The sequence below is a fragment of the Aquarana catesbeiana genome, linkage group LG01, assembly GCF_042186555.1.
Source record: "Aquarana catesbeiana isolate 2022-GZ linkage group LG01, ASM4218655v1, whole genome shotgun sequence".
Classification (NCBI taxonomy): Eukaryota; Metazoa; Chordata; class Amphibia; order Anura; family Ranidae; genus Aquarana; species Aquarana catesbeiana.
In genome coordinates this window covers 737,758,731-737,786,339 of record NC_133324.1, presented here as the reverse complement: position 1 = coordinate 737,786,339, position 27,609 = coordinate 737,758,731, and the positions used below count along the sequence as shown (strand labels likewise).

The 27,609-nt window shown below is 42.8% G+C and overlaps 1 protein-coding gene and 2 non-coding genes across 5 annotated transcripts; all 3 read right to left on the bottom strand.

The window, feature by feature from the left end:
• Positions 1–2,444: 2,444 nt before the first annotated feature.
• On the bottom strand, positions 2,445–26,686 carry RPS3A (ribosomal protein S3A). 3 transcript variants are annotated; one of them, XM_073604929.1, is made up of 7 exons: positions 26,528–26,686; positions 21,033–21,136; positions 16,101–16,288; positions 11,100–11,308; positions 9,258–9,367; positions 5,275–5,350; positions 2,445–2,617 (listed from the first exon to the last, which is right to left on the bottom strand). In XM_073604929.1, exons 1-7 carry the CDS (start codon positions 26,587–26,589, stop codon positions 2,557–2,559), a joined length of 810 nt encoding a protein of 269 aa, XP_073461030.1. In that variant the 5' UTR covers positions 26,590–26,686; the 3' UTR covers positions 2,445–2,556. The 3 variants fall into 3 exon arrangements, with proteins under 3 accessions (XP_073461030.1, XP_073461038.1, XP_073461047.1); XM_073604937.1 differs by having other exon boundaries at positions 5,275–5,347; XM_073604946.1 differs by lacking the exon at positions 5,275–5,350.
• Positions 16,373–16,439, bottom strand: LOC141125016 (small nucleolar RNA SNORD73). Its single transcript, XR_012241321.1, has one exon. It is a non-coding gene; the product is annotated as a small nucleolar RNA SNORD73 (small nucleolar RNA).
• On the bottom strand, positions 22,945–23,016 carry LOC141125015 (small nucleolar RNA SNORD73). The gene has a single exon (XR_012241320.1). It is a non-coding gene; the product is annotated as a small nucleolar RNA SNORD73 (small nucleolar RNA).
• Positions 26,687–27,609: the final 923 nt, after the last annotated feature.

The window sequence follows — 27,609 nt, the reverse complement described above, 5'->3', positions numbered from 1 at the left end:
CGACGGCTCTGGGAAGTTTGGAACGGAGCGAGAAGCGGCAGGAAAAGGTTAGGTCAGGGGCACCTCTCCCACTGCCTATAAAAGTGAACTCGTGGGGAATCCACCGCTGTGATTACGTATCTGAAAGTTGGCCGCCAAAGAGAAAAATCAATACCGGGGTTATGGCAGCTAGCTGCTGTCATAACATAATTTTATTTCAAAATAATGACGTACATTCCCAGTTGGCGGACGGAAAGTAGTAAAAGTGATTTTTTTTTTCCAAAAAAAAAAAAAAAAAAAAATTGTGTTTGCAAAACCGCTGTGCAAATACTTTGACATAAAATATTGCAACAATCGCCATTTTATTCTAGTGCGTCTGCTATTAAAAAAAAAAACCCACACAACAGTTTGGGGGTAAGTAATTTTCTAGCAAAAAAAATACTGGTTTAAACTTGGTTAAAAAATAAACTCACAAAATTCCCACCATGGGCACTATTAGGTCACCCAGTGGAAGATGAACACCAGGAGATTAAAGCGATTGTAAAGTCTTGTTTTTTTCCCTATAAAAATAAAACATGCTGCAATGGATTTGCAGAGCAGCCTGGATCCTCCTCTTCCCCGTTATCCTGGCCCCTCCCTCCTGTTCAGTGCCCCCATAGCAAGCAGCTCGCTAAGGGGGTCACAGCTCCCTGTGTGCATTCAGACACGGAGCCCCACCCACTCTCCCCTGATTGGCAGCAGCGGTAGCCAACGGCGCCGTTGCGGTGTCTCAGCCAATCAGGGGGAAGAATCTCAGACAGATGAGACACTCGTGGACATCTCTGGACAGAGAAAGACCTCAGATAAGTATGGGGGGGCTGCTGCACACAGAAGGCATACCACCACTTTAATGGCGTTAATCTTTGTAGCTGCTAGAACCTCTATTGCCAGATCTTGGAAACCCCACATTTCCATTTAAACTGCTAAAGGCCAAACTGTCGTGGACCACAGTTCATGAATGCCTTTCAGCTGTCGTACATGATAAAGTAACTTTCTTTGGGAAAAAAAAAAATCTGGGATCCCTGGATTACATATCTTTCTGGAGCCTCGTAATATGCCTGTGATAAAGCAATTCTGCAACGGACAGGTTGCACTCCCCCACATGCTTTACCTCAATTTAACCATTCCCTTGACAGTTTAGGGGTGAAAGCCTGAAGAGCACACAACAGACACAGGTCTGTGATCACAGGGCTTAGGCCATAGCCAATCGGGGTGTTCCGAATGACTTGGACACCCATAACTAAAAAAAGTGTGCTCCGCCTAGGACCTATAAAATTTACCTAGCGTGCAGGAGGGTTTTTCTATACATCATGTTGTAAAGTGATGTGCAAACTTATGGCGCTTTATAAATCCTAAATAGACCCCTTTCACACTGGGGCGTTTTTCTGGCGCTTTAGCGTTAAAAAAAGCGCCTGAAAGAAGCCTCATCTGCAATCCCAATGTGAAAGCCCGAGTGCTTTCACACTGGGGCGCTACGCTGGCAGGGTGTCAAAAAAAAGTCCTGCAAGCAGCTTCTTTGCAGCGCTTTCCTGTTTTTGCCACCGGGCTGGGTGTGCCAATGGCCCGAGCCCTTTCACACTGTCAGCGCCCAAAATACGCCTGAAAAATGCCCCAGTGTGAAAAGGGTCTCAAGTGGCGCTTTACCAGCATTTTTCGGGCGCTGGCAGTGTGAAAGGGCTCGGGCTTTCACATTGGGATTGCAGATGAGGCTTCTTTCAGGCGCTTTTTTTTTTTAACGCTAAAGCGCCAGAAAAACACCTAAAAAACGCCCCAGTGTGAAAGGGGTCTAAAGCGTTACTAAACCCAGTTATATGAAAATAGTTCATGTGTCTACCCACAGCTTATAAATCATTTTACATTAAAATATTGCCACCATTATGGCTGATCTGTATACCACGGTCAAGGTAACCTGTAGAGTTTGTCCAGAGCGGTGTTCAGGTAGGAGAATTCCACTATAGCCTGTATACACGCCCACATGTGTGATGTCAATATCATGTGACCTGGCTAGCTCTGAGAACAAGGAAATGTTCTCTCCAGCATAAAAGATAACTGAGCATCTGCAGGTTGGCTACCCTGCCTGTGCGTTAGCTGGCCTTCCCCAGATACAGTGCAGGAGGGAAGGATCTATGCATACAGGATCAAAGAGCCTTTATACACAAAACAGAGGTTTAACCCCTTAAGTTCAACAGTGGGTATAACAAGCATGCTATTTTTACCGTTCTGGGTTTAGTAACACTAAGAATGCTGTACAAGGTCCTTCATAGTTTCACACTGAAACAGGTGAAGCAATAGGCCTCCGTTTAGATATCCTGAATATCTTAAGCCTATTCATCCTAAGCTACACCATGGGAACATTGTAACCATTTCTCCGTCACTTTGCTCTTCTGCATGAAGCAATAAAAAATTTTTGGAAACGACACATGGTAGACAGCAAATTAAAGAACAGATGTTTATTTTACAGGCTGAATCAGATTGTCTCAAACAGATTCCTGCACAGGGGGTTCATAACCATCCGCCCTTTCGACTTTGGCGCCTGTATCATCTCCAGTTGGCTTGCCAGAACTGCCACCCTCTCCGTGCAGTTCCATGAGTTTGCCCACTGCAAAAGAGAAATTGGAGAAAATTAAAAAAAAAAAAAAAATTCAAGGAACAGAACTGTGCTGAAACTTAGGAATATGGGAACATCCATCAGAATAATAATATATATATATATATATATATATATATATATATATATATATATATATATATATATATATATATATATATATATATATATATATATATATATATATATATATATATATATACACACATATACATACATACACACATACACACTATTTTTCTTATGTATAACAAATCAACACATATCAAATGTTTAAAAAAAAAAAAAAAAAAAAAAAAAAAAAGAAACTAGAACAGCAAAACATTTGAACCCGTCTACTCAAGTAATCCATTTTGAATATATATTCTATACTTTCAAACCATTCTTTTATAGTGGGTTTTCCCAGCTCCAACCATTTTTTTTTATTTAAAAGGGATTATCCCTTTTGCTGCATTCAATAGGTATGGTATCAAGGTTCTCTTTTTTGTACTGTTTGCGTTATGATATAGACATACCCATGCATCATTTTAGGATTTCCTCTCCTGTAATTTCCCTTATATAACAGTTTCCTGCCAAGACTCCTTAATTTTTGTACATTCCCACCAAATGTGGGTCATAGTACCTTTCTGATTGCAACCTCTCCAGCATGGGGGGGGGATTGAATTTGATGGCATCTTGTTTAGCTTTCACAGGAAATATATACCATTTTGCTAAACATTTAGAATTAATTGCTTTTGCGTTCATATTGTCGCATTGTCACGTATCGCTTCCAACACCTTGGTCACCTGTTCTTCCAGTCGTTTACCCAATTCCTCTGCCCATTTTTATATGAACGGAGGTGCTCCCAGCCCCACCATCTCCGTGAGTATTCTATAGGTCTGTGATATTCTGTGCTTTAATGTTGACTGTAAATGACAATTCCTCAACTAATTGGTTGTGGTAATGAAGTCACAAAATGCTTTAGCTGAAAGTACCTCCAGTTATTAACCTTCATGTTTTCAGTTTTGTGCATTATTTCCTGCATAGATCTTATTTTTACTTTGTTCAATATGTCTTAATTGTGCTTTTCCTATCAAAAATTCCATAAAGCAAATTTGTTTTCCGAAAAAATTGTGTTTGCAAAACCGCTGTGCAAATACTTTGACATAAAATATTGCAACGATTGCCATTTTAAGCTAGTGTCTCTGCTAAAACAAACAAAAAAAGTTTAGGGGGGTTATAAGTAATTTTCTAGCAAAAAAGTACTGGTTTAAACTTGTAAATAAAAAAAGTGCCAGAAAAAGCCTGGCCAGCAAGTGGTTAAAATATAAACTCACACAATTCCCACCAAATTTCCTATCAAAAATTCCATAAAGTGCCCTTTACCAGGTAAAAAAGGTCTCTGAAAGTTCAATTAATGACGAGTTATATTCCCATTTTTCCTGCCTATAAATTAAATCCCACACTTTAAAAACATTTCTTCAGATCATGTGTGTCTAGGTCTAGTGTTCTGTATTTTGGTGGAATCCAACTGTTCTTTAAATTTGCGTTTTACTTATTGTGTTCACCACCTTAACCCATCTTTTTCCACATGTGTTGCTAACCCCCCCCCCCCGCATGTGTTTTATCTCTACTTAATAGTGCAAACTGTACTCTTGGCTTTTTGTCTTGCCATATGTATCTTAATATCTTTGTCCCTAAAGTCTTAATGTGCAAGGGAGTGTTATTGGTATCGTCTAGAATTTATACAATATTTTCGGGAGTATTACCATTTTTACCTTGTTATTCTTCCCATTCATGACAGTGGACCTATTGATATTTTCCTGATCTGTTTTGATCCCCCCCCCCCCAAGTGGTTAGTTTTATTGCCAGATATTTTAATTTCTTTCTCCCCCAGGTAATTGGAAATTACCTCTGTAGTGCCAATTCCCCTTTCTTACTTAGGCTTATATTTAAGATTTCCGATGTTATAGGATTGAGGATTTTAAAATTTTGAAGTTTCCCATATCTCTTCAGTTTTTGTTAGGTTTGGAAGTTTTATTCTAGGGTTGGAAATGCAGAAGATATCATCTGCATATGCCACAACCTTATGTTCATCTCCACACCCCCCCCCACCCCCCCCCCCCCCCCCACAGCTGTGCTATTCCGCATGGTTGCCAATAAGGGTTCCAGCAACAAAACATAGAAGCGACAGTGGGCATTCTTGTCTCGTTTTGTTTTATTGAACATCTCAAAGGATAAAGACATACTTCCATTGACCTTTACCGACGCGGTGGGGAGATTATAAAAGTTTTTAATCCATTTTCACTCCTATTCCCAGGTTTTCTATTGTATCCATCATAAATACCCAGTCTACCCTGTCAAATGCCTTTTCGGCAGTAGAGCGGAGGGCCTTCCTCCTCTCCTTTTCTGTAACAATAGTAATGTTCTTATGCAATTTTCTTTACCTTCTCTGTTATGAACCCTGTCTGATCTACATGGATCCATTCCAGCATCAACTTTTTTTAATCTTTCGCTAAAATTTTTTTTACATACAAATTTTGTATTTGCATTTCCCCACCTTAGGTATGTCTGTTACAGACTCCAATAATGATTCTCTCATCTCCCCCCTCTCCCAAATTATTCAGGTATCCACAAGAGCTGCACAATTAATCGTCAATAATAATTACCGCAATTTTTTCCCCGTTGCGATCTTGACAAAAGTATTTCCCCCGATTCTTTCTATGCAGAGAATTCTCTGCTCTGCTGAAGCCACAGCCATCAAAAGAAAGGAAGAAAAAAAAACGGGCAGTCTGCCAAGTATCACAACATTCTTTAGCAGTGGGACTGTAATGGAAATTTGTAAGTTCTGTATATAATTGTATTGTATTTTGTATGTATTGCACTCTGCCCTCACTGTGCACACGGCACTAATAATGTTTTCAGTAAATGTTTACATTCTTTTGAGTCCTGATTAGAATAAGCCTGCCTATGTAACTCCCCTTGTTACCATAAACGTACAATTGTAATATTAATGTGATACCTACGTAATCATGTGCATAAAAACCTTCAATTGCGTCATAATAAAGCAGAACAGTAATTTGGAAAGATGCTGAGCGTATCTTTTGTGTCTGTTCCCTACTGCAGTAGATATTATTAATTTGGAACCACTAATCAATATGAGGATAGGAGTTGCCTATCATCAATTTAACCGAGTCAGAACCAAGTCTAAACAATGTAAAAATTTGTCAAAAGGAATAGACTTCGATGTGTAAACGAGGAAAGTTTAAGCACTTAAACCTTTTTCTGACATTTGTTGGTTACATATTAAAATTTTTCTTGCTAGAAAATTACTTAGAACCCCCTGTGCTCTCCCGGTGGGTGCTCCCTCAGCCAGCAGCTTGCTACAGGGGGCACTCGAGCCGAGTCAGAGCTCCATGTATCCAGAGCCCCGACTCGGACCCCTCTCTCCCGACTGGCTGATTTTGATTGACAGCCACAGGAGCCAATGGCGCTGCTGCTGCATCTCAACCATTTAGGAGGAGTGTCTGGGACAGCGACAACACTACAGAGAGAAAGTGCTCAGGTAAGCGATTAGGGGGGCTGCCACACAGGTTTTTATCTTAACTTATAGAATGCAGTAAGATAAAAACCTGCCTTTACAACTCCTTCAACTGATAATCGCCAGTCCCCAGGGCATGCAACGTACTATCCATTCGTGGATCCATGCAGAAATTAAAGTCCCCTGCCAGGATTAATCTGCCTTTCTTAAAGTCCGTCAATTTGCATAAGACCTTTTTCAAGAAACCTTTCGAATACTTATTGGGACCGTATACGTTAGCCAATGTACATTCCATCCTTTGTAGGTTTCCTTTCAAGAATAGATAGCATCCCTCCGGGTGCACTTTACTATTGGGGAGTCACCGTAGAACCACATTGGATAAGGTTTTAAATATAGTTTAACATTTGTATCTAATGCTATATGTGTGTCTCCTGTAGGAATATTATGCCTGCCAAGCATCTCCTAATTTATTTTAAATACCTTTTTTCTAGGGAGTTCAACACTCTTCCATTATGTGTTAAACAATTTATGGTTGTCATTTTAATTCTCCATCTCCCATATTCCCCCCCCCCCCCCCCCATCTATACACCCACAAAAAAAAGGCACACTCGAGAAGCTGGGAGAAAAATAAATGACTAACCACTTCCGTTGTGAAGTCTTTATGCGGTCTGCTGCGGTTTTTTGAGAGGTGTAGAGGGGTGTCAGACTTACACTGTCACTGAAAAGCACTCCACATCAATAGGGGGGTTGCTGATCTTCCTGTCCCTTGGGGGATGATCTGCTGTCTCTAGCCAAAGCCAATATCCCAGTGCTCCGCTTGTCTGGCCAAGCTCTCTCATGCCGAGCGCCAAAGCAGACACCTCCATTTCCGCTCTACCCCGAGCACCGCCGAGTATAGTCAGGGTGTCTGAGTACGCACTTCGTTATCTTCTGTTCCAGGTCTCGGCTGAATCTACCGCTCCCTTCACACACTCGCATCTCCTGCGCTGCAGTACCGACACACCACTGCTTTCTGCCTTCCCCCTTCGGTACAGGTTCGTGTACCTAGCTTGTGGAGCTGGACATGTAGTTGAGGGTTTGAGGTGAAGGGGGGGGGGGGTGCGAAGTCACTGCCACTACATGGGGAGGGATGGTTTCATCTGGATCCTCCTAGCATAAGCTCTCTAGAAGTGCCATTCCTAGGGCCCCCCCCCCCCAATCTCAAATGATCATTTGGGACCGAAACAGTTTGTCATCACTGTTCCCACACAAGTACGCAGATTATGTATGTACAGTGGGGACGGGAAGTATTCAGGCCCCCTTAAATTTTTCACTCTGTTATATTGCAGCCATTTGCTATAATCATTTAAGTTCATTTTTTCCTCAATGTACACAGCACCCCATATTGACAGAAAAACAGAATTGTTGACATTTTTGCAGATTTATTAAGAAAAACAAATATCACATGGTCCTAAGTATTCAGACCCTTTGCTCAGTATTTAGTAGAAGCACCCTTTTGATCTAATACAGCCATGAGTCTTTTTGGGAAAGATGCAACAAGTTTTTCACACCTGGATTTGGGGATCCTCTCATTCCTCCTTGCAGATCCTCTCAAGTTCTGTCAGGTTGGATGGTAAACATTGGTGGACAGCCATTTTTAGGTCTCTCCAGAGATGCTCAATTGCGTTTAAGTCAGGGCTCTGGCTGGGCCATTCAAGAACAGTCACGGAGTTGTGAAACCACTCCATTATTTTATCTGTGTGCTTAGGGTCATTGTCTTGTTGGAAGGTAAACCTTTGGCCCAGTCTGAGGTCCTGAGCACAATGGAGAAGTTTTTCGTCCAGGATATGCCTGTACTTGGCCGCATTCATCTTTCCATCGATTTTAACCAGTCGTCCTGTCCCTGCAGCTGGAAAACACCCCACACAGCATGATGCTGCCACCACCATGCTTCACTGTTGGGACTGTATTGGACAGGTGATGAGCAGTGCCTGGTTTTCTCCACACATACCGCTTAGAATTAAAGCCAAAAAGTTCTATCTTTGTCTCATCAGACCAGAGAATCTTATTTCTCACCATATTGGAGTCCTTCAGGTGTTTTTAGCAAACTCCATGCAGGCTTTCATGTGTCTGCACTGAGGCGAGGCTTCCGTCGGGCCACTCTGCCATAAAGCTCCGACTGGTGGAGGGCTGCAGTGATGGTTGACTTTCTACAACTTTCTCCCATCTCCCGACTGCATCGCTGGAGCTCAGCCAGTGATCTTTGGGTTCTTCTTTACCTCTCACCAAGGCTCTTCTCCGCCAATAGCTCAGTTTGGCTGGACGGCCAGCTCTAGGAATGGTTCTGGTTGTCCCAAACGTCTTCCATTTAAGGATTATGGAGGCTACTGTGCTCGTAGGAACCTTGAGTGCAGAATTTTTTTGTAACCTTGGCCATATCTGTGCTTTCCCACAATTCTGTCTCCGAGCTCTTCAGGCAGTTCTTTTGACCTCATGATTCTCATTTGCTCTGACATGCACTGAGGTGTAAGGTCTTATATAGACAGGTGTGTGGCTTTCCTAATCAAGTCCAATCAGTGTAATCAAACACAGCTGGACTCAGATGAAGGTGTAGAACCATCTCAAGGAAGATCAGAAGAAACGGACAGCACACGAGTTAAATATGAGTGTCAGAGCAAAGGGTCTGAATACTTAGGACCATGTGATATTTCAGTTTTTCTTTTTTAATAAATCTGCAAAAAAGGCAACAATTCTGTGTTTTTCTGTCAATATGGGGTGTTGTGTGTACATTGAGAGAAAAAAAATGAACTTAAATGATTTTAGCAAATGGCTGCAACAAAGTGAGAAATTTAAGGGTCTGAATACTTTCCTTCCCCACTGTACACTTCATTACGTTTCTGAATCTGCATTAGAGTGCACTAAAGATCAAGTAGTAATTAGAGCAGCTATAGTAGTTGGTTTTCTATATGATGTGATGCAAGATTGATATTGTACAGGACCAAGAAGAAAAAGTGGTTTGTGAAGGTCCAATTCCCCTAAACAGCAGGCAACCAAGCATAGTTGACATTTGTGTGCCTTCAAACTGATGTCTTATAAAGAGAACACAAGCAAAGACTACATTAACAAACTTACGCTCAAATTTTGGCTTCTTCAACATCTTGACTTTACGTACATAGACATCATGAAGAGGGTAAATTGACTGACAAGCTTTTTCAATGTCTTTGCCTACGCTGTCTGGAATTCTAAAAGGGAAAGAAAAGAAGAAGTTATAAAAAGCGCCACATAAGTGTCCTACAAAAGATTTGCCACGTTACACTATATAATTTGCAGTATAAAAAGGAACCTATTGCAAGAGGTTAGGAGCTGCCACTGCTGATCTCTTTTTGATATTGCCAATTCCCAGGCTGTCACTCTGAAACTTTGACTTCGGAGCTGTGAGTCACTGACCCGAACAAGATGAGGTTTGAAGCTTCTTTACAGCATGCTTGTTCCAGGTCCAATTCAAAGCCAGGCATCTAGCATTTGTAGAAGAAGGCAGCCCAAAATGACAGCTCTCCTCATGACAGGGCAACCTAAAAGTTATTACAATTTATAACATCCTATTGCCAGAAAGAATTTCAAATTACTAGAAGGTGGGACACTTACAAGGCAGCAGTATTCACACTTTCAAGAATGCTTATTTCTTGATCAAGCAATTAGCTTATTTCCTTCACCATCTTTAAGGCACAAGCATAATGACCCAAAAATTGAGAAAAAAAAAAAAAACCCCAGCAGTTAATATCAAAGAAAGTCAAACCTAGCTCTGAAAACAATGGTCTGCTAAAGAAAACTGGTACACGATTAAAAAAAAAAAAAAAAAAAAAGCCTTTTAAAATTTCAATTAAAGAGCAGCCCCAAATCTCTTCTGGGGTTCCCCACCTGCGATCTTAGCTCCTCCTCTACTGTGCCTGCTCCCATAGCAAGCCTTGCTATGGGGACAGTTGTGCAGGCTTGATCCTGAGCCAGGCTAGGTGCATCCACTTCGGCTCAGCCCTGCCACTCTCTCAGAATTTGACAGACGAGAGAAGATTGGCAGACAGGCACAGCATCAATCGATACAGAACTCAGGCAAGTATTTGGGGGAAGTTTTACCTTCAGAACTTTTTTAATGGTATAATACAAAAAAAAAAAAAAAAAAAAAAAAAAAAAAAGCAAATTTGCATTTATTGTAAAGATGTATATTTGCCCAGACATACAGTTTAACCGCAACGACAGGAGCCAAGATTTACCAGATGTCCTTGAGGAAAAGTGGTCCCATAATTACCCAATTATTCTCTCTGAAGGATGAAAATGTTATTTGATATCTACCTTTGAAGGAGAAAGAACATTTTAAAGAAGTCCCCCCCACCCCCACAAACACTACAAAGAGTTGGTTAAGCATGTCAAGCAAAACATACTGTAGTGACAATCATAAAAACTGTGCTGTAGTAGTAAAACTTCCAGCTAGGTGTCACGTTCAGATACCTGCCAAATGGGAAAACCAAAACACTGAAGGAATCCTGTCAAGACTGCATTTATAGGCACGCACTGGCAAAGCAAATATGCATTTAGTGAATACCTCTTGATCCATAGAGCAGGCCAGTGCTTTGGAAAATAAAATAGGATTAAGGGATTTTTTTCCCCCGCTTAAATTTAAGATATTTTACTTGCCTGCTCTATGCAAGGATATACCTCTTATGGAGTCCAACACCAGTGCTCTTCACTTCTCTGAATACCCCCTCAGCAAGGTGTGAGCTGAAGGGGGCACCTGTGCAGGCGTGCTTATAAACCAGGCTATGTGCATATACACTCAGCCATGCCCCCTGGTCCACCCTTACAGGATCTGACAGCAGCAGGAGCCAACGGCTCATGAAGAAACCCTTTGCAACATTAAATTTCCATGTTCAGAAATAATGTAAAAAAAAAAAAAATCAATTTTGCTTGAATGATACTTACAGCTTGTTAACAACCTCTTTTAGGTCATTCGTTTGGACTTCCCGAGTCATGATTTCCATCATTTTCTTGCGAATCTGACGGACTTGCTGATGCTGGGCATAGGACGTCTTCCTGATCTGATTATTACGTTTTTTAGTAAATCCAACGCAAAATAGACGGAGCAGGTAGCCATCTGTTGTCTTTACATCAACATGAGCTTCAATCATGGTCTATGGGAGGAGAGAAAAATTTTTTTTTTTATATATATATATATATATATATATATATATATATATATATATATATATATATATATATATATATATATATATATATATAACTACAAGCAATCACCGACTGTTCCAAAAGCAATACCTTTTCAAACATTATCATGATTGGAAAACATTTTGTTTTACAGCGGCAGAAGCTCTGCCGAGTACACATCCGACAACGGCTGTGAAATGAATGGGGAGTGATGTCACCCGTAATGTTATTATTGGGCTTCCATTGTCAGACGTGTCATCTGCACCTGCCTCCACAGCAAAGCCGCGGCTGGCAGCTCAGCGTGGGACAAGAGCTTCCGCCGTTAGAAATTGGGTCAGATTGTCGGCAGAAAATGTATGTATGCTGATTTTCTTCTTTACAGGGCTAGACAGGTTAGTGTTAGAGGCTATAGATGCAGGGATTTTAGTTTTAGCATGGACTTCTACTTTAAGTGGAGGTCAAATGCAGGCCGGAAAAGCTCACATGAACTCAAGTGGCACCACAACATGAATGGGCCTCCCTCCACTCCAAAAACAATCACACTGCGTTTAAGGGTGGCCATTAAGAAATAATGGCACTGTAAGCATGTTACATGTTTTTGTGCCATTCTGAAATTGCAGGCATAATCACACAACTCCAAAACGCTCAGGTTTGAATGGGGCCTAAGTCAGTCAAATTAATTTGTTGTACTTATTTGTAGTTAAGTTTACCCAGGACAAGAATGCAAATGATAAATTTCAGAGTTTAAATATATACTTGTTTCAGGTCTGAAAGTACTATTACTACTACTAATACTATAGAGCAGTGGTGGCGAACCTTGGCACCGCAGATGTTTTGAAACTACATTTCCCATGATGCTCATGCTCTCTGCAGTGTTGTTGAGCATCATGGGAAATGTAGTTCCAAAACATCTGGGGTGCGAAGGTTCGCCATCACACGCTCTCTTCACTGACATGGAACAAGAAGCAAGGATACATTAGAATGATCGCAAAGGCATAATGAATATAAAAATATATATATATACACACATATATATATATATATATATATATATATATATATATATATATATATATATATATATATATATATATATATATATATATATATATATATATATATATATATACACATACATATACATACACACATATACATACACACATACATATACATATACATACACACACACAAGGTTCAAAACATTAAAATCAATGCAGATTTATGCAGGCTTACATTTCTTTAGGAACTTTACATTTCCCATTTACTACACTGCTGAACCTTAACATCGCTGCCAGAGCCATTTTTGCATGTTTAAAAAATCATTTTAGGCCTAAAGATTACACAAAGCAGACGCCCTAGAGGATTAAATAGTGGTAGTACCAATTTTTTGTCACACGATATTACCGCAAAAGTCTAGGAAACACACAATTTCAGGGAAAAAAAAAAAAAAGTAAAAAACAGTAAACAGTTGAAAAAAAAAACAACAGACTAACCTGGATTTTAGGGCAAACAAAAGCAATAAATTACCTCAAATTTTAGGTAAAATATGAAAAAAATACAAGGTTGCACCAAGTAAATAGATGCCTCAAAATTTTTGTGCGCCCATGAAATGGCAAACTTCAGTACCCTATTTTTTCTATAGGCGATGCTTCAAAAGCCCCCTATAGGTATCAGTTTAGTGTTACGGATGAAGTCTTGTGTTAGAATTATTGCTCTCACTCCGGTGTGCGCGGCAATATGCAACGTATATCGCAATCAATGTTTTCACGCGTAGGCGCCCCGACACATGCATTTACATTTGTGTGTATATGTGGGGGTGGGGATTATGTGCTTGGGTGTAACTTTTTGCAAACAAAAAAAAAAAAAAATTTTCTTCTTCATCATATAAAAGGGACATATGTCCCCTATGTGATGATTTTTAGGTGACCGGTTCTCTTTATTGAGATATGCAGGGTCTTTGTCTCCCCTGTGCTCCACTAAATGTTTTGCAATGCAGATCACATTGCAAAACATTTTCCGGCTGAGATAGCTGGGGACACGAGAGCTTGACCCGTGACATCAGATATCACGTTCCGGGTCACAAGAAGACGCGTGTCGGCTCTTCCGTTCTACCCGCTAGCACCCACCATGGAGCTCCCGGGACTGCTGATGAGCAAGCAGAGCCGGGTAAGCATGATGGGGCACAGTGGCGGGGGTACTGGGGGTGTGTGCAAGCGATCAGGTGGACACAGAGCTGCCTGAATGCTCTCACCCAACAGGCAGGAGTCGGCCTGTCAGTTTCACACACAAGACACCGGATTTTGAGCGATACCCCCCCCCGCTGTTAGCTGTGTACGATGTACGGACCTGGCAGTGAAAGGGTTAAAAGACATTCTTTCTCCAGTCAGGGCAAAGTGAAAAATTCCAAACATTTTACCCCCCTGCCCCCAATCAAGTTTGTATACTTAAGTTAGCCATACACTAAAAGATTTCCCTGTTTCAGACCTGCCTGTTTTGCTCCAGTGTTAAAATAGTGTTAGGGCTTGGACAGGTGTGACAGTATTTGGGCCTGGCTGTCCAGGTTCAAGCACTATTGCATAGTGCGGGCTGCGTGTACCCTCACACTTGGAAGCCCTGCTTTGTTTAAAGTATAATGTGGGGTAGCAGCAATGGAGTATGCTAGGCAAGTATTCAAGCCTTCAAGATGGGCTAAGTGCAAACTGTCACCTTGCCTAGAATATGCCAAAATCAAGAAAAATTTGGCATAAGTAACATCAATGCTGATATTTTCCTTCAAAAGGCATCATTTACTATTTTCTCTATAAACTGTATTCTGTCTTGACAAACAGCAAAATGAATGCTAAAATCAGCATATGCAATTGCATTATGTACACAGTGCACATGTCCCTCTATGCTTGGCATTCCCAATGCCACGGGAGATAATAGCTGCACTCCTTGGCTACCAGTCAAGTTACATTAATATGTCACTTGGGATTCCTATGGATTTGAAAGTGCCTTGAAAATAGAAGAGAAATGAATGTGCGGCTGAAGAGCCTGTGTTTGCCTCGAGTAGTAGTTGTGATCAGCAGGGAATAGGACCACTGTGGGACTTTAAAAGTCGATCGGAAACACATTCATGGTGCTGCCGTGGCAACCACGAACAGTGCACATGGGAAGGAGCTTCTTTTAAGTGCAAGCAGTGGACAGTTCTTCAGTTCAAGAATACAGGAGTAGGACCACACTGTGGAACAGGCAGCCATCTACAGAGTAGATAAATATTAGTGTGGGAAATATAAGATGAGCATTTAGGATACTGGTTTACGATGATGCCAGAACCGATTTTTAACTAAAATCTGTAGTTATATTTCCTCTCTATTGTGTTTAAGTGATCTGTGATCCTAAAGAACACCTTTAAATATATATGAACAGTGACTACCACGTTATGTCTAAATCTGAAAATGTTACATATAGAAGCTTATTAGTCCTTCGATGTGGTGGTTGTATTTGTTCCCCCCCCAGGTATTTTTCACCTGCCAAACCTGCAAACACTCCCTGTCCTAGGCTGGCAACACTCACTTCAGTGTAACTATGGAGGGAGCCATGGGTGCCCTCAGGCTGGACTACAGGACACTGCATTTCTGGTAAGGTCAACAGGTATTTTTTGCAATAAAATATTCTTAGCTTGAAAATAGGAAATTAATGCAGCGACCACATATAAGGTCTGGTAAGATACAGTATTAGAAAAAAAAAAAAAAAAGTTCGTTCTTGGCTTTAGCAATCCCGAAAGGACAAGTTCACCCTTTAGAACACATTACACCTGTATTCAGAGTGTAACAGGTTCTAGTCCCTGCCCTCATCAGTGCAACAGCAAGCTGGGGTCCTCCCCACACCAGCTTGTCACATTTTGAAAACTGTGCAGCTGAGGGAGGCTCTGCCCACACAGCTGCATCATTCATTTACAGGAATCAGAATGTAGAAAATACAAGTCCCATCTGTCACTGTGGCAAACTTGTAGTTTAAATGAACAGCGAGCATGCCGCCAATGAAAGGTTTCCACCTTCTGGTACAGGCACACCTCTGCTAAGAGGGAAAAAAAAAAAAAAAAAAAAAGGGTACAACTGCAGAGAATGAGGTAGGGTATTAAGATAAACCAGGGGTTACCAGGATAGGATACACCACCTTAATCCAACAGGTTCTGTGATTTTTTTGCAAACGCGCATTTTGACTTAATACAATATATTTCTGGTGCTGACTATACAGCAATATAAATACATATATCTTGCCTATTTCACATGCTTATGAGTAACCTGAAGTTTATCAAAACTGAAAGCAAATCCCACAGATCATAAAATCTGTTTAAAATGAGAAATATATCTCAGCTTATTCAAGGAGTGCATATGAGCGTCTCCTGAAGCAAAACGCCTGAAGCTCAAAAAAGTACATGAGCTTCTTTTTGGCAGAGGGCAAGCATTTTTGGCCCCATAGACTTCAAAACAAATTCCTGACCGAAGCAGAAAAATGCTCGAAAAACGCTCAAATAGCAGCTCTCCACCTTCTCCCTCTCCTCCTAGTACTTTCTATTGGCTAATCAAAAAAAAAACCTGAAACTGTAAAAAACACTTGTAATACACTTCAAAAAAAAAAAAAAAAAAAAGTCAGAAAAATGCCAGTCAATTGATACGCTCAGGTGTGAATGGAGCCATATTCTGACTTCCAACCAATACATTACTAATATATTGAAATCAGTAGGGCTTGCAAAACTGTCCAGAGACTTACCTGCCACTTCTTGACCATAGAGCACATCTTGTCGCGGGTCAGATCCATGCCATGAAAGTTGGTGAGACAGTTCTTGCCCTGAACATCTTCAGTAATCAACTTGAATTTACGGAAGGCCACTTCATCATTCTGCAGGTCAGCAAGGCTTACCTCAAAAACACGCCCTTTGAGGCCATCAGATGCAATCTCTACATTAAGCAAAAAATAGGAAAAAAGATATTTAAAAGAAAACTTTTCTAAAGTAAAACCAAGTTAATTATAGTGAGTAAGGGAATGTCAGAACGATCTCAAAGTTAGTAATCACAGATGTCATTTGGGACCGAAATGTCCTCATTCATTCCCATTTTTAAAATACCAATACTACAAAATTAGGTTTGCACCAATACCAGTTTTTCTATGACCAAGTACCGATACTTTTCCTCAAGTACTCGCCGATACAGATTCCTATTTTTACAGTTACATTTCTATAACTAGATTTTTTTTGGGTGGAGAGGGGGGTTATTGTTTCAGCTGTCAGTGGTGATTTCCTTGCCCGCAGTGAACATGCCCCCATGGCGGCGATGAATAAATTAGTTTTTTTATATATTTATTTTTGGATATGTATTATAGCAGAAAGTAAATAAAAAGCAATAATTTTTCAAAATCATCGCTCTTTTTTGTTTATAGCGCAAAAAAAAAGTCTATTTTGTTTGGGAACAGCGTCGCACGACCGAGCAATTGTCAGTTAAAGCGATGCAGTGCCTTATCGCAAAAAAATGCTCTGGTCATTAAGGTGGTAAAATGATCATACCAATGTAAAAAAAAAAAAAAAAAAAAGTCTCAGCTTTTAGAACTAAAAGATTTATACCTTGCTTCCACCCTTCATATAGCTTCATGTCTGGCTCCTAGTGTGTGTATGTATATATACACACTTCATATCGCTTCATGTCTGACACACACATAACGCTCTTTTTGTACTATGAAAGGCTAATTTTTGTTTTTTGAATGATGCTGCTACTACTGAACGTCTTAGGCCTGGTTCCCACCTATGCTTTTTGGTGCTTTGTGCAGAAACGCACTACAGTTCATTTAACATGGTTTCCTAAGGGACACGTTCACATCTATGCTTTTCTTTCAGCCGCTGCATTTCAGGAAAGGGTCAAGGACTTTTTTCAACGCACAAGGGTACATTTTTTGCTTGTTTGGTTCAATAGACTTCAATGGAGAAGCTGCAGAAAAGCATGTTGTGCGTTTTTGCCGCAATTTTTAACCACTAGACATCCGCGCTATGGCCGAATGACGGCCACAGCGCAGACCTGCATTCCCGGGAGGCCGTCATATGACGGCCTCCCCTGTGCACGCTCCCTGCTCACTGAGACTCGGCTGATCACCGATCCGAGTAAGGGGCCGGTCCCGGCCCCTTACCATGTGATCAGCTGTCAGCCAATGATGTAAACAAAAGATCGGTAATCGGCTTTTTTTTTTTTACTCGCGCTGACAGCGCGAGTAGAGAAAAAAAGCTGATCACCGGCTCAGGTGTCAGGGACATCGGTCCCGAAGTTGAAGCACAACATCTGCATCATCAGTGCCACCTAGAAGTGCCGCCCATCAGTGCCCAACACTACCGCCCATCAGTGCCCACCACTGCCGCCCCATCAGCGCACATCAATGAAGGAGAAAAATTACCCGTTTAAAATTTTTTAAAACAAAATATAAAAATTTTTTTTTTTTTTAATTCAGTTTTTTAAATTTTTTTAACAAAAAGTAAAAACCGCAGAGATGATCAAATACCCCCAAAAGAAAGCTCTATTTGTGGTGAAAAATTATAAAAATTTCATTTGGGTACAGTGTTGTATGACTGCGCAATTGTCATTCAAAGTGCGTTAGCGCTGAAAGCTGAAAATTGGTCTGGATAGGAGGGGGGTTCAAGTGCCCTGTAAGCAAGTGGTTAATCTGCCTGACCGCAAAATTGGCAAAAAATAAATAAAAACTGCAAATCACAGCAAAAAGCATTGCAGAAATGGATCAAAAGCAAACTGCACAGGTTTTCGGATGAGAATATTTACATGAAAAATCTTTGTACATTCGCTGAATGAAAGAATGTCGTTTGAAAATTTCACTTGCATTTAACACAGTTTTAAAAATGAATGTAATTTCTGAATGAAAACTACATATACTGTCTGAAAATTCCTTTGACCAAAAAGTTTGATTCTGCTCCTTCGAATTTTCCTGTCACTGGTCAAAAACTCACGTCGTCTCAACCCCACTAAAGATTAGAAAATCGAAGGAATGTTCTTAAAAAAATAAATAATTTTAAGGAAGACATTGTTTTTGTGTGGCCAGCATAAGTGACAGCAGGCACAGGTAGCTTTTGTCAAGCCACCTGCCTATGACAAGGGAGTCTGTCATACAAAATATATTACAGTTCTGTCTAAAAATCTGCAAAACAGTCTTTAAAAGAGAAAGGCAAGTATAAATGGGGGGGGGGGGTATAATTCCTAGGTGGGTGCAGCATTGGTCCAATGCTGCATCTGTCCCCCGGTGCCTGAGAACAGAGCACTTAAACCCCAATAACTCAGTTTTCAGAGCTCCGTGAGCAGACAGCTGCAGACTGTCAGTCACAGCTCTTTGCTTGTCCCCCTCCTCGCTCATTGGAGCGCTGGGCTGTGGAGGGGTAGGAGCGATTGGCTCAGTCTCTCAGCGCCTTGCTGAGAGGCTGAGGCGGGTGTCAGTCCAGGCACCTGGCGGATCTAGACTTTGTTGCCAGGATGACGCGGTGCTCGGACTGATATCTGACGTCAGCAGAGAGCGGACTTCAGCCTGCTCTCTGCAGAAAATGGGTCGCAGGAGTGCAAAACAAATTGCACTCCTGTGATCCATAGAAGTACAGCCAAACAAGCTTTGGTTATACTTCTCCAATTTTTTTTTTTTTTTTTCTAAATAAAACATTTGATCTGAGTCTGGTGATATTTAGCAGATTCAACCTCTAATAGTATATATACACAGTATATTTCTTCTGTCTGTTATTCTCAGAGTAGATTAGAGATTTTGCTTCCTAAACATATAGTTGTTTATTTATATTTACCATATATCTATTATAGATATTTAAGGATAAATAGCTTTTTTTTAACTTTTCATATTAAATAAAATATACACCACACTTTAAAGCGGAGTTCCACCCATATAAAAGTCAGCAGCTACAAAAAGTGTAGCTGCTGACTTAATAATCAGACACTCACCTGTCTCATGAAGGCAAACGAAGCGTTGCTGCTCTCCTCGGCATTGTGACTGTGGACGCCGGCTGTGGCTTCACAGCTAGGCAATCTTCTGGGACCTGTGACGTGTCCCAGAAGATTGCACGGAGGAAGGGGGGAGAGGTGAACGGGAGAAAGTGGGAGCTGAATGCCCCTGAAAAGAGGGTATCTGCCCCCCCCCCAAAAAATATTACATGCAAAATGTTGCATGTCAGGGGGTCACCTTTACTTACAGTGGAAGTTACATTTTTGGGCGGAACTCTGCTTTAAGGTTATTATCCGATTAATCGAAACAATACTCGGCCAACTAATTGATTATGAAAAATAATCGTTAGTTTGCTACCCTACAGGAGTCCCTTTTGGCTTAACCAAGTCTCCCCTTTAAGAGCCAGTATACACCACAATTTCTGCATAAGGGCAGGTTCACACCAAAAAAAAAAAAAATATCCAGATCCGTTCCAGACTTGTTTCTGATTGAACAACTAACACATATTTGATACGTTCCAAATTATTCTTTCCCCACTTTACTCATCTCAATTAAGGACATGTGTGTTAAGCATTTTTTATGCGCTTTGCAGCACTCCAGATATATGCTATACAAAAAAAATTCAGCATGTTCCTACTTTTGTTGACTGCACTGGTGTGAACTAGGGCCACCGGAATACATGAAAAACACTGTGCATGTGTTTTTGATGCAGATTAAAAATGCACTGACTGCATGTAATGACAGTAATGCTCAATGTGTTCAATTTGAGTCCATAAGATGGGATAGCTTAGTCTACACCAGGGGTCTCAAACTGCAGCTGCTGCGAACGTCCCATGAGGCATTGCAAGGCTGACAGTTACAAGCATGACTCCTACAGGCAGAGGCATGATAGGACTTGTAGTTTCGCAACAGCTGGAGGGCCGCCAGTTTGAGACCCCTGGTCTACACCAATGCATATAAGCCACCTCCACAAGACTGGTTTTGCAAGCAAAGAGAAATGAGCATAAGCTGCTGCACCAGTGGATTGGTCCAGCAGCCACAATCTCTGCCATTTACACAATAAGGTATGCAATCTCAGGAGGAGATTAGGTTAGTAAGGCTATGAGGGCTTTTAGAGCCGGTTCACACAGGGGCGGCTTCAAAGTCGCCCGACTCTAAAGCCTCCCCGTACAGCGAGGCTTGCAAAACAACTTCTGTATAGAAGTCAATGCAAGCCTCTCTGAAGTCGCCCTAAAGTAGTACAGGAACTTCTATCCAAGTTGGAGCGACTTCAGTCGCTCCTTTTAGAACAGTTACATTGTACAGAATGGAGCGCGACATGTCAGGCAGCTAAGTCGTCCGACAGGTCGCCCCTGTGTGAACCGGGTCTTATGGGGCAAGTGTAAACATACATGTATCCTTATACTGTAGTGATCACAGAATGGAATATACTGTCGAGACAACTTAGTAACTGGATTGTTTGGCATGTTCTTTACCACAACCGTACCCTAAACTGAATTGGCATCAGATGGAATCTACATCTAACAGTAAATAAAGCAGAATACACTCAAGACATGACAGTGGTAAAAGGCTTACCAACAAGATCTTAGGGGAGATTAGTAGTATAAGAAAACTTGACTCAGACAAAACGATCCTCCCAACTGTTAAGACAGTTCGGCTAACACGCCTAAAAGTTTGCACCTCTCAATCACAAATCAGCTCACTGACACTTACTGGTTCCTTGTGTCCTTGTTACCAAAGTCTTGCCAAGGTTGCGGATATTGAACATGGCTGGTGCTTTAACATCATACCAATCTTTTTTGGAAAAGGGGTCAACACTGGAAAAAAAAAAAAAAACAAAAAAAACATGCATCTTAAAACTAGTTGGTTGCCTAATTTTAAATCACGCTGGAACACAAAGATGGTAAAACATTTTGTAGACTAATGTTACATATTACAAATTAGTAAGAAATCTGCTGATTACCATTTTAGGACTATGCAAAGTCCTGTAGGTCTTTGGCCAAACTATCTATGAAGCTGTGATCAAACATACACTATGGATAACGGGCTTCCTTCAGAAAACTACTTCCTCCTATAATAACTTATGATAATCCTGCAGATATACACCAATGAGAAATTGTTCAGACCACTGGTCCACCACCTAGTCAAGTGCAAACAATCATTAGGTTTAGTAATAACTTCTAGGCCCAGAGTTTGAAGACCATTTTCAGAGTGCCCAATAAAGCCGGGTACACGTGGCCGAATGTCGGGAGACAACGGCCGGTTAAAAATGTTTTACAAATGGCTGACATTCAGTTTGTGTGTATATCACCCTGTCCAACAGAAGCCGTCTTCTGTCAGCTGGACATGCTGCAAAACCAGAATCCAGCCAACTCCCAATCAGCACTCGCAGCCAATGGCAGAGTGTGCTGATCGGAGTGGTTTTTTTTTTTTTGGGGGGGGGGGGGGGGGGGGGAGTGCTTTCACACTGAGGCAATGTGCTGGCAAGACGTTAAAAAAAAGTCCTGCAAGCAGCATCTTTGAAGCGGTGTAAAGTTATGCACTTTGGGGCTAAAGAAATATGCAAGCATCATACATACTAGGGGGGAGTACAACTGGGGGAATCAATAGTGGAGAAGAATCTGGGGGGTTTTGGAAGATCATATAATAGCATGCAATGCCAAGCTGCAGTTTCCAGACTTCAGAGAGAAAGATATCATTTTGCCCCTGTAGAAATCATTAGTAAGACCTCAACTGGAATATGCAGTTCAGTCTTGGGCACCAGTTCTCAAAATGGATAATCGGGGAACTGGGGAAAGTGCAGAGAAGAGCAACCAAACTGATAAGAGGCATGGAGGAGCTCAGCTATGAGGAAAGATTAGAGGAACTGAATTTATTCTCTCTTGAGAAGAGATTAAGGGGGGATATGTTCAACATGTATAAATACATAAGGGGTCCATAGAGTGAACTTTGTGGTGAGTTATTCACTTTACGTTCAACACAGATGACAAGGGGGCACTCTTAATGTGTAGAGGAAAAGAGATTTCATCTCCAAATACGGAAAGGTTTCTTCACAGTAAGAGCTGTGAAAATGTGGAATAGACTCCCCCCTCCAGGAGGTGGTTCTGGCCAGCTCAGTAGATTGCTTTAATAAAGGTCTGGATTCTTTCCTACATGTACATAATATAACCAAGTACTAACATTTATAGGTAAAGTTAATCCAGGGAAAATCCGATTGCCTTTCTGGGATCAGGAAGGATTTTATTTTCCCCTGCTGTAGCAAATTGGATCCTGCTTTTCTGGGGGTTTTTTCACCTTCTTCTGGATCAACTGTGGGTATAGGATTGGGTATATGGGATCGTATGATATTTTTTATTTTTATGGTTGAACTAGATGGACTTGTGTCTTATTTCAACCTGACTGTGTAACTATGTAACACCGCTTCTGACCGAAATTAATGGGCACCGCTGTTGAAGCACCTGCAAAACGCTTCGGCGCTACGTCAGGCATTTAACCCCTTCAACGGCCCATAGCGGGGGTTAAAATCGCCCGAATAGCACCGCTAAAAGGACGGTAAAGCGCCGCTAAAACTAGCAGAGTTTTACCGTCAACGCCAGCTGGCTCCAGTGTGGAAGCAGCCTAAGGGAATGTCAGAACGATCTCAAAGTTAGCAATCACAGATATCATTTCGTACCAAAACACTTTGTCATCATTCATTCCCACTATAAATAACCAAAGCCATGAATCTAAAAAGGTTACTAGGATCAACCCCTTGCTGACAAACTGCCGTTGTTAAACAGCAGTAGGTGGGCTCTACTGCGCAAATCGCCACCGGGTGACACGATGTCCACCGGGCACCCACGATCGCTCCTGAGAGACACAGAACGGAGATCTGTCAATGTAAACAGACAGATCTCCATTCTGTGAGGGGAGGAGACAGATCTGCTGTTCATACTGGTTATAAACAGCGATCGGTCGTGCCCTCCAGGAAGTCCCATCCAACACAGTTAGAAACACTCCATAAGACATTTAACCCCTTCCCTGCCAGTGACATTGACACAGTAATCGGTGCATTTTTATAGCACTACTCGCTGTATAAATGTCACTGGTCCCAAAAATATGTCAAAAGTGTCCCATCTGTCCGTCGCAATACCAAAAAAGAAAAAAAAAAAAGCCATAACTCTTTCCCACAGTTTGTAGACGCTATAACTTTTGCACAAACCAATCGATATACACTTATTGCGATTTTTTTTTACCAAAAATATGTAGAATATTTATTGGCCTAAACTAAGGAAGAAATGTGTTTAAAAACATTTTTGGGGAAATTTATAACGGCAAAGAGTAAAAGTTTTTTTTTTTTCCCAAAATTGTTGTTTATAGCGCAAAAAAAAAAAAAAAAAAAAAAAAAAAATGCAGGTGATCAAATACCATCAACTTAAAAGCCTGTCCCCCACTCAGTGTAGTTGTTACGACTAGACTTGGGAAGAGAAAATTTCTGCTAAAGCCCCTTTCACACTTGTGCGACTTATCCTGCAACTTGGGACTGCAAAGTCGCATGACAAGCCGTACCCCGTGATTTCTAATAAGTACCATTCATATCTGTGCAACTTCAAGTCGTACCAACTGCAAAGTAGTCCCTGAACTACTTTGGTCTGACTGATGTGAGTTGAGGTCCATAGACCTCAAGTTTAGACAAGCATTCCCTGAAATTGAAACCAAATTGTGTGACTTTAAAGTCGCAGCAGTGTGAAAGGGACCTAAGCTTACTATTGCTGCCTGTGTCCCCCACTGGAGAAATTCACCTCTGCGCCTGTCACTGAAACCAGAACACAAAACGCTGCTGTCACTAAGACAAAATCTCCCCTACAAAACAGATCCCATTACTTCCTGTGCAGCTAGGAAGTTATGGGGAATCTGCTCAATGGGGACACAAACCTGAAAGAGGTCCTATCACTTCCCTACTGTCCGAACACAAAACACATTTTAGCTGCTGGGCTTTAATCACCACTTGTAGAGCCAGGTATCCTGTCAGGATTTCTGAGGCTGGTTCCATAACAGAGTCCAGCAGCCTCAGAGCTCCTCGGCAGACATAGGAGCCCACCCTGGACCTCTCAGAGCTCCTCGGCAGACATAGGAGCCCACCCTGGACCTCTCAGAGCTCCTCGGCAGACATAGGAGCCCACCCTGGACCTCTCAGAGCTCCTCGGCAGACATAGGAGCCCACCCTGGACCTCTCAGAGCTCCTCGGCAGACATAGGAGCCCACCCTGGACCTCTCAGAGCTCCTCGGCAGACATAGGAGCCCACCCTGGACCTCTCAGAGCTCCTCGGCAGACATAGGAGCCCACCCTGGACCTCTCAGAGCTCCTCGGCAGACATAGGAGCCCACCCTGGACCTCTCAGAGCTCCTCGGCAGACATAGGAGCCCACCCTGGACCTCTCAGAGCTCCTCGGCAGACATAGGAGCCCACCCTGGACCTCTCAGAGCTCCTCGGCAGACATAGGAGCCCACCCTGGACCTCTCAGAGCTCCTCGGCAGACATAGGAGCCCACCCTGGACCTCTCAGAGCTCCTCGGCAGACATAGGAGCCCACCCTGGACCTCTCAGAGCTCCTCGGCAGACATAGGAGCCCACCCTGGACCTCTCAGAGCTCCTCGGCAGACATAGGAGCCCACCCTGGACCTCTCAGAGCTCCTCGGCAGACATAGGAGCCCACCCTGGACCTCTCAGTTCTCCTCGGCAGACATAGGAGCCCACCCTGGACCTCTCAGTGCTCCTCGGCAGACATAGGAGCCCACCCTGGACCTCTCAGTGCTCCTCGGCAGACATAGGAGCCCACCCTGGACCTCTCAGTGCTCCTCGGCAGACATAGGAGCCCACCCTGGACCTCTCAGTGCTCCTCGGCAGACATAGGAGCCCACCCTGGACCTCTCAGTGCTCCTCGGCAGACATAGGAGCCCACCCTGGACCTCTCAGTGCTCCTCGGCAGACATAGGAGCCCACCCTGGACCTCTCAGTGCTCCTCGGCAGACATAGGAGCCCACCCTGGACCTCTCAGTGCTCCTCGGCAGACATAGGAGCCCACCCTGGACCTCTCAGTGCTCCTCGGCAGACATAGGAGCCCACCCTGGACCTCTCAGTTCTCCTCGGCAGACATAGGAGCCCACCCTGGACCTCTCAGTTCTCCTCGGCAGACATAGGAGCCCACCCTGGACCTCTCAGTGCTCCTCGGCAGACATAGGAGCCCACCCTGGACCTCTCAGTGCTCCTCGGCAGACATAGGAGCCCACCCTGGACCTCTCAGTGCTCCTCGGCAGACATAGGAGCCCACCCTGGACCTCTCAGTGCTCCTCGGCAGACATAGGAGCCCACCCTGGACCTCTCAGTGCTCCTCGGCAGACATAGGAGCCCACCCTGGACCTCTCAGTGCTCCTCGGCAGACATAGGAGCCCACCCTGGACCTCTCAGTGCTCCTCGGCAGACATAGGAGCCCACCCTGGACCTCTCAGTGCTCCTCGGCAGACATAGGAGCCCACCCTGGACCTCTCAGTGCTCCTCGGCAGACATAGGAGCCCACCCTGGACCTCTCAGTGCTCCTCGGCAGACATAGGAGCCCACCCTGGACTTCTCAGTGCTCCTCGGCAGACATAGGAGCCCACCCTGGACCTCTCAGTGCTCCTCGGCAGACATAGGAGCCCACCCTGGACCTCTCAGTGCTCCTCGGCAGACATAGGAGCCCACCCTGGACCTCTCAGTTCTCCTCGGCAGACATAGGAGCCCACCCTGGACCTCTCAGTTCTCCTCGGCAGACATAGGAGCCCACCCTGGACCTCTCAGTTATTGCATTACACAGGAGTGCAGCTACATAGGACTGCTAGGGAGAAGTCCTAAATTAAAATGCAGAGCCCAGGAATACACATCCCCCAGTACAGGCTGAGGAGCTCCTTACACAGGGTACTCACTATAGGACACCATGAGATGTGTGTGCGGGGTGCACCTCTCAGGGCACGCAGGCAGCCCCAATCCTCCCCGCTGAGGTAAGCACACATTACTGCCAGGCGGCCAACAGAGAGCGCCAAGCCGAGCCTCTGCCAGGCCTGCAGTCATGGAGCCCGGCTCGTCCTTATCCACCTTCTATCAGCGCCATCCTTCCCCTAATTCCCCGCCACACACCGCCTAGCGCCTCACACACACCTCGCCCTCACTCCCAGGCCTCTATTTCTACTCACATCTTCTTCTTGGCACCTTTCTTGCCGCCTTTGGTCAGCCTCTTGTTCTTGCCGACTGCCATCTTGCCCAGCTGGGAGAGAAAGAGGAAACGCAGGCCGCACGCGCGAGACTTCAGCGAGAAGGCAAAACCAGAGAGAGGGACAAGCCGCCTGGAAGAAGCTGAGGACCTCTGGTGGGCGGAGGAGGTATAGCGCCAGTGGAGGGTGATAGTAACGCACGTGGAAAGGTCACTGGTGAAGGGAAATGATCAGCAGTTCAGGGATGTGGGCTGGAGAGAGAGATAATAAAAGCGGAACTGACCTGTGAATAGAAAGAACAAATGTCTTCTTATGGAGCATCATTCTTGAGGTGATTGAAACCGTATTAGAGCAATTGTGACAAAGAAAATTGAGTACTGTCTGTGATACTTTTTTTATTTGCACTAATGATATGTTAGTGTAAATAAAAAAAGTATCATGGACAGTACTCAATTTTCTTATGGAGCACAAATAGAGATCGATGACTACATAATGCTCTAATCGTATGTGGTTGGTTTCTCTTGCTACCTGTGTACCTTCTTCTGTAGAGAGCCATGTTTCATGTGTTTAGTGACAGATACACAAAAGTGAGTACACCCCTCACATTTTTTTGTAAATATTTTATCATATCTTTTCATGTGACAACAAAATGACACCTTGCTACAATGTAAAGTAGTGAGTGTACAGCTTGTATAACATATAAATGTGCTGTCCCCTCAAAATAACTGTGGATCCTATAAGGCTCTGGTGATCTCCATGTCCAAGAGGGTTAAGGCATTGCTGGAAAATAATGGCGGCCACACAAAATATTGTCACTTTGGGCCCAATTTGAACATTTTCACTTAGGGGTGTACTCACTTTTGTTGCCAGCGGTTTAGACATTAATGGCTGTGTGTTGAGTTATTTTGAAGGGACAGCAAATGTACACTGTTATACAAGCTGTACACTGACTACTTTACATTGTAGCAAAGTGTAATTTCTTCAGTGTTGTCACATGAAAAGATATAATAAAATATTTACAAAAATGTGTGGGGTGTACTCACTTTTGTGAGATACTGTATGTT

Coding starts and splice junctions, on each gene's coding strand:
- RPS3A (XM_073604929.1), bottom strand. CDS start 26,589: ATGGCAGTCGGCAAGAACAAGAGGCTGACCAAAGGCGGCAAGAAAGGT. Junction 16,289..21,032: donor AACAAGGACACAAGGAACCA/GTAAGTGTCAGT, acceptor TGCTTAATGTAG/AGATTGCATCTGATGGCCTC. Junction 5,351..9,257: donor GAAGAAGCCAAAATTTGAGC/GTAAGTTTGTTA, acceptor CTGTGGCTTCAG/CAGAGCAGAGAATTCTCTGC.